The sequence below is a fragment of the Anoplopoma fimbria genome, chromosome 23 (assembly GCF_027596085.1).
Source record: "Anoplopoma fimbria isolate UVic2021 breed Golden Eagle Sablefish chromosome 23, Afim_UVic_2022, whole genome shotgun sequence".
In the NCBI taxonomy this organism is placed as follows: domain Eukaryota; kingdom Metazoa; phylum Chordata; class Actinopteri; order Perciformes; family Anoplopomatidae; genus Anoplopoma; species Anoplopoma fimbria.
The window spans coordinates 13,897,074-13,909,505 of NC_072471.1; the positions used below are offsets into that span (position 1 = coordinate 13,897,074).

Sequence of the window (12,432 nt, forward strand, 5' to 3'; positions counted from 1 at the left end):
ACCTCTGCTTCTGAGCTGTCAAGGCCCATTCTGCCTCAAAGGCTTAATTTCCTGTTGTACCGAGCTCACCTATGACAGAAAAGACTGCCTCCTTAGCAGGCACTGAGCAAGAGTTATTCATTATCACGCAGCATGTCCCGCAGCTGTCTTGGAAGGAGAATGAATCATCATCAGTGTGTTCAAGTAATCAGTAATGAGGCCCGCAGAACACTCGATCACTTGCATAATTATCTCCAAGAATATAAAACCAAGACTTTTCAATTACTTCCTGTTGTATACCATCTCACCAGATAATAAAAAAGGCACACAATACGCCCATCAATTACTGAAATCCTTTTCGAAGATATTTTACTTCTAAATGAATATCCTAATAAGCTTTTAACGAGTGTGCTTGTTCCGTTTTGTCTTCAAAGACAAAATACAGGACTGCATAGCACGGTCATCCTGATCTATTCTACACAAGGACTCAAAAGGGACATGTACTAGCAGTGTAAGTTGCAATTTCTAGGCCATTTTTGGTGTTTGGTATGTGTTATCTCAGATAACTGAAAAACAAAACAAAATAACTGCAGATAATATTGAATCATAGCAATATATTTACAGGGCTGCAACGATTCAGTGTGACCCCAGAAACTATTTAATTAAGTATATATCAGATTTTGGTACTGTTGTTTCTACAATTCAATAAACACACATTACAAGGAGTGATATCAATTTCCTTTATCAAGTGTTAGTGTTAATATATAAATAACAGAACGCTTACTTTGATTCCATAGTAACCGTACAACATTCAGTTTCATATTTACTGTTCATTTAGAAACTTGAGTTGTTAGTGAGCTTTTGATGTGGTTTTTTTGTGCGCGTTTCTTTGTTAAACTACCGTTTCCAAGGTGAGGAATGAACTTTCTTACTCAGTGAGCTTGCTTTTTAGCAAAGCAGTTATTCCAGCGAAGTAGCTCAAAGGCACTGCACAACCAAACGTGTGTTTTCAGATACTCTGGCTAATTTCTCTTAGCAGAGGTGTGAATAATACAACTATATTTATTACTTTATTCCATTTAGAGGTTTCAGGTCCCAGAGCTGTGGTCGATTAATCAAAAAAAATAACATCCTATGTGATTTCTTAACCACTTTTCCTGGACCTCGATTAAAAACGCCATGTGGTCTAAGAAAGATGTTAAGGAAAATTAACAAAAACGTTGCTGAGAGAATCTTACTGCACTCGCCGTGATTCTGCTGTGTTGCTTTAGATGTTGCTACAGAGAATTGTGGGACAGAATTATCCAATTCCCTTTCATAAAGGATGGTCCAGTGTATCCTATGCTAAAGGAAATAAGAAGGGAGGCATTTAAGCACCTTTCCTTAGCATTTGAGAATTCAACCAGCTCCTATAATGACTGCCGTTTAGATACTTCCTGGTCATTTCACTCAGTTAGGAACCTTGCCAATGAAAACATTTTTTTTTTTAAAAAGAGACTATTCAACAGCAGGGTATGATGGCTCGCTGTCACGGCTTTCTGTCAGTTGACAGCTGGAGAGATCTGAGCCATTGTTAATATTATAGGGAACACCTGTGCTTTTCCTGCAATGACAAGACAAACTGTGAAATGAACTATGAAGGGAATTACGTGACATTTCTAAACTCAATGAACCAATAATGATGCCGGTGTACACGTCCCGCCCTAACAGGTGCAACCAAGCTAACGGAATAGTGAAAGAGCTGTCAATCAATTATAGTCTGTACTCTAGGAGGTCTAATCAGGCAACATAAGAGAAGACACATCTGTTGGTTGACTGTGGGAATTAAAAACTGACACTAGGTCTCTGGATTTTTTTTATATCCATTATATTTCAGAGACCTGTCCTGATGTCTGTTTGAAGTACGCAAATGGGACGTATTTGTTATTCCGGGTGGTTGGCCAATACCGGTGAGTACCGGATGGTGTTGTGAAGAACGCAATGCATTACAGGCTTACTGCAATTCATCATCGTTGTGCTGCTGCTGCATTGTGCATGTCTGTGTCTGTGCAGCCTTTATGTGGTGCCTCTCTGCCCAGCGTGAAGTAGGACAGCAGCTAGGACACTGTATTGATCAGCGAGTCACTGTAGTGCACAAAGCCTGGCCTGTTCCCCCGCAGTGACCTTCAATACGCGACCTCAAACAGGATACACACACGCACGCACACGCACACACGCACACGCACACGCACACACCACACGCATCTAGTTCTCTCAAATGCCATGGAACTAGTAGCAGTAAAACCAATAAACCCAATGACAGCAGGACCTGTTTATTACTCAGAGCAATGAGAGAATATTGAAAGACTACAAACACATACACACTTTAGCCTGCCAGGTCCAGAATGAACATCGACCTTGCATATATTCTATCAGCCAACACTAAAAATCAGCGCTTTTGTAATGCAAAAAAATATATAAAAAAACAGTGATATAAAGAGCTTGAGATATCAAAAAAGCCAAGGTTAAAAAGTAGGCAAAAGAGAAAAGCACAGAGAGAACATAAGGGCAAAGAAAGACAGTGACGTTTGGAGGCTGGAGTGAAAGGGAATACGAATAAAAGCAAGAGAGAACTAAGCAGAGATGGAGAAAGGGAGCAATAAAAGCTGAGCACATTAGTTCTGTCCATATAATTACTCGAGGTGATTTCCACTGGCACTAGCTTCTGCCATTTTATCACCAGTGGGAGGGTCGGTTCAGCTCAGCTCTGTCACCCACGGGACATATTCTAGCTGATTTATCCCTCTGTTTTTACATCTTTTACTATAATAATCATAGAACTATCGCAAGGTTATCATTCAAGGCAACTGTGTTCTCAGAGTGCTTATTGTAAGTATGCGGAGAAACATAAAATGACACACATTCATATATTCCAACATTTGCAATGTTAGACAAACACACACACACGCAGTAGGAGCGCAGTTTTATGGTGAAACACTTGCATAATTTATATCTCCATTGTGCAACAAACCACTGTTGTTGCTGTTATAAATCTTCAACCTTTCAGTGCTGTGCAGAACAGCAGATGAAGCAGCCAGTTTGAGTGTAATGAAGGATTGGTTGACCGACTAATTATCTGATAACTGAGAACTTCTGATGGGAATTTGTCCGTGAGACTGGCTGTATAAGCTTTTGACATATCAATAAAAAAGTGCTTGCAAAACACCGACGTGATTCGAAGCGACTATGATGCACACCTGTAGTGCCAATTATTGTAACACAGTTAAAAGCAGCCAGCACAGAATAATTCTTAGTGTGGATAATCCGCAGTCCTTTTCTAGGTCTGTGGATTATCCTGCACATGTAACCACAACAATGTCTCTGAAACACACTGTTGTGCGGAGACAAATGTATTTTTCAAAGCTTTGCAGCAAAAAAAAGCACATTATTGACGGGCAAAGTGGTACGTGCAAATATGTTGTTGTTTTTTTATTGCGAGTGAACCACCTCTCCTAGTTGAATTACTGAAGCTTACCCACACAGACAGACTTGCACCACTTCACTTGGTCTACATAGAAAGAGGTGAATACACATATTTTGGCATTTATTAAATGATTGAGAGCAAACTGCTGGCCCTTCAAACTAATCTGATTAGTCTGTTGTGGGGGGTGTGTGCATACACACAAACATAAGGAGAACAGAGAAATAAAAGTGGAAAAAAGATGAAAGGAAGGGATTAAATGACGAACTTGAGAGGAGAGAGAAAAGGAAGAGGAAAACAGAGGAAAATTTAAGGAAACACAAGCGTAATACAGCAGAAGGCCATCACCAACCTCCACTGCATGTGTGTGCGTGCGCGTGTGCGTGTTAGCCTCCTTTTTATGTGATCTCGTGTTCGGAAACATGGTTACAAATTCACCAATTAAGTGCCCTAAGAATAGCACTGGTAAATCACAACAAAAGCCAAGGGTAAAAAGGCATGGGTCATTGTATCCACACACACATACACCATCGGGAATGGAAACTCATGTCTCCTGTGAAGGAAAGGAGACAATCAACTTCAGCTGTGTGTTTGCTTTAGCATACAGCGTGGGCCCCGGCTTTATTTTAAGCAGCAGGGAGGGAAACACATCGGCGCGAGAGAGAGGGAGGGAGAGAGAATACGCCTATGCTCAGTTCACTCCGAGTGTGAAAGAGATCCAAGAAGCCCAAATTATTTCTTGGTTTAATTCCTGATGCATTAGAGGAAAAAAAAAAAACACAAACCACCACATACTTCAAGGTTTTGAATGATTCTTAGTTACAGTTTCCTATCATGCCATTAATGCCCTTTTTTTCTTTGGGAACTGTTCTTATCTTCTCAGTGGAAAAAACAACAAAACACAGTGAACTATAAACTGAACTGTGATAAAATTTGCCCTGGGGAGACGAGAAGATTAGTGGAACTAATTCATATTTCTGGCGAAATAATGGTCTCATCTAGAGCGACTTAAAATTAACAAGCAAGATGTGCCGGCTCTTAAAAACGGTGACATTCAATTATGAAATGAGTCTTTAATATTAACTATGAATGATTGAGTTCTCCAAATAGTTGTTTTTTAATATTGACAAAGCTCATTTTTACAGCAGATGATGCATGTAATCCTGTTTAACTGTTTAACTGTTTAACCATCTACAGCTTTATTAAGTTACTGTCAATGCAAAGCAAACCTTTCATACTGTTGTTGCTTCACATGAAATGCTTTACAACTGGCGAAACATTGGGTGGCATTTATTGTGAAGCATTCATAGCCATCAACACTACAAAAACAAGATTTTCACCTTTCTTTGACAGCTGGTCACTTTAATGGAACAACGCCAGGCAGCCACAGTGAGCTGTCAGATAAAGAGTTGCAGGCGACAGACTGAACACCTACAACTCCTCAGCAAGGAGACTCATTTTACTGTGATGTGGTTTGGAAAATACTTGTTTGAAATCAGATCGTACGTGGGCCTGGTCATGGCTTGATGGAAAAAGGTAACTTATTGACTGACTTCCTTTTAAAAACAATGTGAATTTGCTTGGCTGTCTTGAAAAAAATATATAGCAGTTGTTCTTTTGTAGATTCTCAGACAAAGTAGTCAAAGGTGTTTCCTGCCCCTAGAATTCTGGGAGCTGTAGTGTCAAACTGCACTAAGTATAGGGATGAAAAAAAAAATAAAAAAAATCGATTCAGTTACGAATCGCAATTCTTGTGTGTGACGATTTTTAAATCGCCACGCTGCCTCCCAAATCGATATTTTGTCTGTAGCCTACTTTTAATTATTTTATTCAAGGCGGAAAAAAACGTTGCCGCTTATAATCCTACAGATGGCGCAATGCAATCTATTCGTTCATGATTTCCTTCCGGCTAGAAGCGCAGCTTCACACGTGGTAGCTAGGTAGGAATACAAAGGCTGACATGTTGGACAGCAAACATGTCAGACGTTAGTCCCGAGATTCATGCTGCACCTCAACAGTTTAAATCGCACGTCTGGAAGAACTTTGGCTTTCATAATTTACGAGGAAAAAATGAGTTAGACATGAGCAATGCTGTCTGCAAACTATGCCACGGAAAGATAAAGTATTGTGGTAATACGACCAACATACGTGCCCATATCACTCGACACCATCCTGAGTTATCAGACAAAACGGCGGAGGAAGACAAACCGGTTAGCAGCAAACAACGAACGCTGGATACATGTTTCAGTAAGCTCCCCAGCAGGTCAGAAAATAGGTAAAAATGCATAGCCTACTTTTTGTTTATTTCAAAGTTTATATTTTAAGTAAACTTTTATTCATTCTATTTAATTGACCTTTTATTTATTGTTTAAAAGTAGCCTAAGTGGCATACATTTCTTAATCTGTCAGTTTGTGTGCAGTTGACAGGGGCTATACAATAATAGGGCACATTTTTATTTATTTTCTCTATTGGCTGCCCTGCAGTCATTAAGTTAATGTTAAGATTTAGGAATTAAAACGTGAAATAAAACTTGGAAAGCTCTAAGTGAATTTGACTGTGTTGTATTTGAAGGTATGATTCAACTGTTTTCCATGGTCCAGTGTTTTTAAAAAAATAACCAAAAGAAATCGCAAGAAATCGTAATATCGAATCACAATACCCACAGAATCGCAATACATATCGAATCGCCACCTAAGTATCGTGATAGTATCGTATCGGGAGGTCCCTGCTGATTCCCGTCCCTAACTAAGTACTTCCATCAGTATCGCTAAATAAACCAGGATCATAACTCTAAGTCATTGCATTTCTAAAATCAAGATCCCTTCAATGTGCAACCAATAGCTGGTCTTCTGACAGTATGTTGTGTTGTTTTCCTATATTATGCACCAGAAAAGCCCTTACACAACACATAAACCCATAATGTCTTGCTGAAAGGAATCTTTTGTTTCACCCTCACTAATCTCATTAGCTTTCACTGACGACAAACTGTATATGAGCATACCAGTCTGTAATCATCGGTTCTCACCACGTAACTGAGAATATGACGAATGCACACTTAAGTAGGTCTTTCTATAGCGGGCTATACTGTGCAAGCAATCACATACACTCAGAAGTCCATTGCTTAGCGTATGGTGGCTGCATGTAGCACAGGAAAACAGAGTAAGGTGCAAAGGAAAATAGTAGAAATAGAAAAGAGTACAGGGCATTGGAGCTCAGGACTCCATTAGGTGCTAATGGATTGTCGCGCTTCAGTGTTCCCCGCCGTACGATTACATCGTCCAGAGATTGGACGAGAGTCATGAGAGCAATGGATAACCAGAGAGTGAAAGAGGAAAAGGAAAGCAGCAGAATGCTACAAGACCACAGGGAACAAAAACATAAAGCAAAGGGGGAATGTTAGAAGAAAAATCATTACCCAGAGGTACTACTGCCCTTTCCAATCAACACCACGAGGCAACATGTATGAAGGTTCCTCCCCTTCGGAGTCCCCTTACAAAATGCCAAGTGGCTGCCATCTTAGGTGGAGCTAAGATGACAGCTCTGTTTTGAAATCTTCGAGCTCATGACATGACACAGCTGTTTTACCTGCTTGAGTGTTTACGTGCTAGCATGTGGGTTTGTCGGGGCTCAGAAGAATCTCAGAACATCGCGCTGCTGTGTCTGACGCAGAGAAAGCACGAACGGAAAGGGGAAATCAAAAGCGCCATAAAAGACGGGCAGGGGATGGCGGGCAGAGTATGAAAGAGCAGCTCAGCGGGATGGAGGGCAAAAGAGAGCTCAAAGGATTTTTTTTTTTTTTTTTTTTTTAAAGAAAGGAAGGAGGGGAGGAAAAAAAAAAAATGAGGGAGGAAAGGAAAGACCAAACAGGAAGGTAGGAAGGTCCTTGAAGGGTGAGCGAATTGAGCAAGCATCCTGACGGTGTGACAATGAATCCAGCCCTTTTAGCTCAGGCAGAGGCATTATGGGAGAGGACATAGCCTGAGGTATTCTCTTTCACACTCTCTCTCCCTGTCTCTCACTCTCACTCTAATAGACACACATAGTCGAAAGGCAAAGAAGGGTGGGGGGACTTCACAATCCATTACGTACCGCGGGACTGTCATCATGCTGCTGTACAGGACAACCTGTACCCCTCATCGGTTACTGGGTTGGACAAGCTTGTGTGTGTGTTGAGTGGGTGGACTCATCATCATACAGTTTGTATCGCATCAGGCATTCACTCATCCCCCGGGCTTTGTTCTTTGGAACTACAGTATACGGATAAACAGTATAGCCATAACTGCAAACTGCTATACATGCAGCAAAGAACTTCTATGTCTATATTTATCTACCGCTAAAACTACACTGGAAAAGCAGGAGATCATTTAAGGTCCATCAGCGTTTCACCAGGGGACACTGCACCATGAGAGCGAGCAGAAATCCAGTGAAGCTACATCTACAACAAACTTAACAATAACTGTTAACAACTGTTGGTTGTTGTTAAAAAGTGACAGCCCTAAACTGTCGTTGCATGTTTAAAAAACCTTATTCGGACATATTGTTAGTATTTGGAGTCCTGTTTGTGTCCACCAAATAAAGGTCAATAATGATCTTCTCTTAGCTCCATTTTGGTATCAACCGCAGACTGTAAATAAAAAGTGGACGAAGTCAATGTGACATCACGAAATTGGTATTTGGCGTAACATTTTTAGAACTTGAGTTCGGCATTTTGGACGCCTCCATCTTGGCTTTTTTCAACCAGAAGTTACACGAGAAGGTGGAGCTAAGTACAACTGAACAAAGACATTTTTTAGGTGACTAAAAAGGTTAGAAAAAAAACACTATGAAAGGGATAAAGCAATATGAGGACAACTGTCAAAACTGAACAATGCTGTAGTAGCGACCTGGTAGTAATGTCCTAAAAGCAGACCCCTCTTTATCATACATTTTACTCTAAATGGGACCAGGATTTACTAAATTAACATCATGCAGTGAGAGCCAATAAAAAAATAGTGAAGTTGCAGACTGTAAAACCAAAAACTTGGGATAGTGTAGCAGATAGTTTTTTTTTTGTTTTTGGTGTTTTATGATGTGGCCTGTGACTTGATATCAACACTTAAATCATTTTATACACTGTAGGTCGCAAAGTTATGGCTGGTATGAATAACAATTGAATGAAGAGACGGATTTATAGGGTAACTGAGGATACACGGCCCGGTTCATGGACGCCCCACCTCACAGTGCTTCTCTGGTGTTGCATGGTAAATTGATTAACATTAGCTCAGCAGCTGCTTGCTTCCATTATGCTTCCAGTGTAATTTCAGGGCTGCATACAGACATACAAGCTGTAACTGCGGTCACTGTCCATTCTAAATATCAGCTAAATACTAATCATAATCGTCTATTTAACCGTGCAGGCTGATTTGTTTCCCCATCATCATTTGAAGTTAACTTGCTTCTGTGAAACTAGAGACAAGTTTGCTATTAAAGAGAGCAGGCTGCTCAGCTCACTGAAATGAATAATAACATTAGAAGAAGCAGTGGAGCCAAATGCTTTCAGATGCAATTGGTAATTACTTTAGCTTTCAAGTCGAGTTGAGCAACCCATTACTGCTTCATGTAATAAGCATAACAAATCAGGGTTATGCTGGACTGCCAGTCTTTAAGAGTGAAGTTGCACACAGCAACTGAGAGCAATGCACAAGACCAACACCCTGTGAGACTGAAACTACAAAGCAGGCTGGCATCACAAGATGCTTTCAGTTTCAAGATCTACTGTAAGAGATACATTGCATCACACTCGTTTGCCAGACACTTTTCCCCAGAGCGACCTACGATGAATGCATTCAACCTCAGTAGGCACAAGAGATAGATGTCATTAAAAGCTGTAAGTGCATTCCTCTCAAAGAATCAACTAAGAGCGTGTTCATTGTTACAGTAAATTGATGAGACAGCAGTAAGTGGCCAGCAGTGCTAACAGTGTGGAGGAGAGCTTTTAGCTACAGCTCAGCTAAACCCAGAGCCTCTCATCAAATAGAGGACGCTTCCTGCTAAAGTCACCACTAGTAAACAATCACAAACTGTAGGAAAGGCAGTGTAGATAAACTGTAGACAGAGGGAGAATCTCCACAACACAAAGTCACCACGGTGAACTCACACATTTTCCTAAATCTGTTGTTTCTCTGCTCTTGATGCTGCAGACAACATCACCGCCCACATATACTCTATAACCATGAGCTAAATGCCACAAACACAGGACTTTTCAAAGGTGTACACAATAGTTCTGTCTATTCTTCCTGTTGTCCTTGTTCCAGGACACAGAGAGTTATTTGATACTTTTCACTGGGATAACATAAACCCATGAACTGCCAGCTAAATGTTTTGTCTATATACCCAACAACATTGCCTAAGACAAATTCTTGTATTTGACATTTTATGATCTGTACGATTTGTGCCATTTGAGTGAGTAGCTCTAAAAAGACCAGAAAGTGTCAGAAACTGTAGTTTGCTCGTGGCCTGGTGTTGCCATGTGTGTGTGTGTGTGTGTGTGTGTGTGTGTGTGTGTGTGTGTGTGTGTGTGTGTGTGTGTGTGTGTGTGTGTGTGTGTGTGTGTGTGTGCGCACTCACGTAGGAAATGTTTCTCCAATAAGGCAATTTCCAGGTGACCTTTCACTTCATTGAGTCGGTCTGACTCCGACCTCTGGAAGTCCTGGATGGCCACTGCCATGGTGGGAGACCCCGAACCTGCCTGTGTCACACACACACACACACACACACACACGGACACGCACACACACGCCCATACAAACATTCACATTCATAAAAAAAAAAAAAAAAAAAGAAGAATAGTTGTTTTTAGCATGGTTTTAGAATGACTTGACAACAAAATACATACAAGCAGACATATATCTTATATGATTACACACACATGCACACAGATTAGCATGGCGCCATGACTCACGCTAACGTTTCCTCTCCCGGTTTAAGTCCAGCTGGAGCGGGATAGGATGCGTAAGGCGGAAAAGAGGAGAATCCCCCTCTTCTGACTACGGCAGCAATGATGACTCACACACCCGTATGACTAAGGGCTTCAGCCCTGACACACACAACATGTGTGTAGGAGGACCGAGGCAATGACAACGATTGAGAGGGGAAGACAGTGTGAGAGAGGAGAAGAATGAGAGACAGAGTGAGGAAAAAAAGTGGGGGAGTGTTTGATAGAGGTAGAGGAAAGGAAAGAGCGAGAGGAGGGGAGAGATGGCTGAGCTTGCGGATGACGAGCACTGCAGGTGGAGAATCGCTGCTCGACTACCGCAAGGGTCCTTTAAAAGACTCCTGCCACACACACACACACACACACACACACACACACACACACACACACACTAACGCTGCAGCAGCTTCTCCCCGACAGCAACCAGCATGGTTTGTGTGTGCCTGCGTAGACACACCGCAATGTCTTTAGCTGATGTTCTCTCTGCAAAGACAGAGCGCGAGAGAGCGAGAGAGAGAGAGAGAGAGAGAGAGAGGGAGAGAGAGAGAGAGAGCAATAGCAGAAAACTGACATTGACCTGAAAAAATGTGCTTTGGAAGAGAGCCAAAGCCTAACAAGATAAGCTGGTGGGGAGACATCGAGACAGAGATGGAGAGAGTGTGTCTCGGTATAAAGAAGCACCTCAGAGAAAACAAATGAAAGCCTCTCCTGGAAGTGTGTCACGGAGAGGGAAAAAGGTTGTTGACCGAAGGAGAGAAACCGAAAGAGCAGGAGGGTGTGAGAGAATGACATGGAGACAGGAGGGTAAAAGGAGCGAAAGCAGCCGAGACACAAAGACACGGGGGGGACATGGAGGAGATGAAAGGAGCGGATGGCGGGAGAGCGTTACGAGCTCTCGGCTGCGATGCTCTTTCGTTTGAATTTTGTCAGCTTTGTTTTTTGTTTTTTGTTTTTTTTTCAAAATGCAAATCGCTAAAGGTTTGGTCCAGGGATGGTTCATATCACAAGCGCACCTTCGTGTCGTTTAGAGCAGTCGTCAACTGTCCGTCAGTACCTCCTGGTTATTAAAAGTAGGTCAAACCCTGACGTCACCCTGGACGATTATGGGCTGATTAATTATTGTGTTCCCCATGTCCCTCTCTCATGTCTGTGGCTGATGTGAGCATAGGAATCTCACCGTGTCCTGCTGTAAAACTGCAAATTATCTTCGTTAAAATACTCTCACAGACTTTAACGTTGTGATATTCATTGCTTCCCACCCGCTTCTTGCCTTTCCATCATGTAGCTGTTCATTTCTGTTCAAGGTGGACATAAGCAGAACTGTGCAGAACTGATTCTAAATGTAAGACTAATCATCTCTGTTTGCCTGGTGGACAATAGAGGTGAATGGATATCGCCAACGCACATTTTCTCTATTGTATTATGAATCTTAATTGCAAATGAGCCACAATCAGCAACCACGGTTTTCTTTCTGTCATTTTTAACTAGATGAACTGCAATGGAACGCCCACGCCAAAAGTAACAAACACAAAAAAAAAAAGATACAGATGTCTTCAACAGAGCATGACATGTGAGTATATTTCACTAAATTCTACATTTACACACACACAGCAATGTGTATGGAAAAGTACTGAAAACATAATCTGAAATGTTTCACCAATTATCAGTTTGTACTCATCCTTGCTTTTTAAATTTATGAATTATATATATGCATGATATGACAAGATTAATATTCGATACAAAATTGGTTGGCCAGGGTAATGGTCCTCACATGGCCACAATATTCAATTATGCAACATCTGTTATGAATATTGCATTAAACTTAGTGTCTCTCTCTTAGCTATCTATGCTTCATGGGGGGATTACTGTTGTAGCAAATCAATAAAAGCAACAACATACAAGCATCCGTCTGATTTTGTTGAATATAAAGGAAATGCTAGACCACCCTGTTAATACAGTTTTTGACCGCAGTGAGAAAGCAGTTTTTGAAAGGCCAAACGGCAACAAATATGGATTGAA

General features: G+C 41.3%; 1 protein-coding gene across 2 annotated transcripts in view; it reads right to left on the reverse strand.

Annotated features, from left to right (window-relative positions):
• Nucleotides 1-12,432, reverse strand: part of gramd4a (GRAM domain containing 4a) — a 48,187-nt gene that overhangs the window by 23,716 nt on the left and 12,039 nt on the right. For both annotated transcript variants that reach the window (XM_054624762.1, XM_054624761.1), the window contains exon 3: nucleotides 10,047-10,167. In XM_054624762.1, the coding sequence (XP_054480737.1) occupies nucleotides 10,047-10,167 (121 nt within the window). The remainder of the gene's footprint in view (nucleotides 1-10,046; nucleotides 10,168-12,432) is intronic.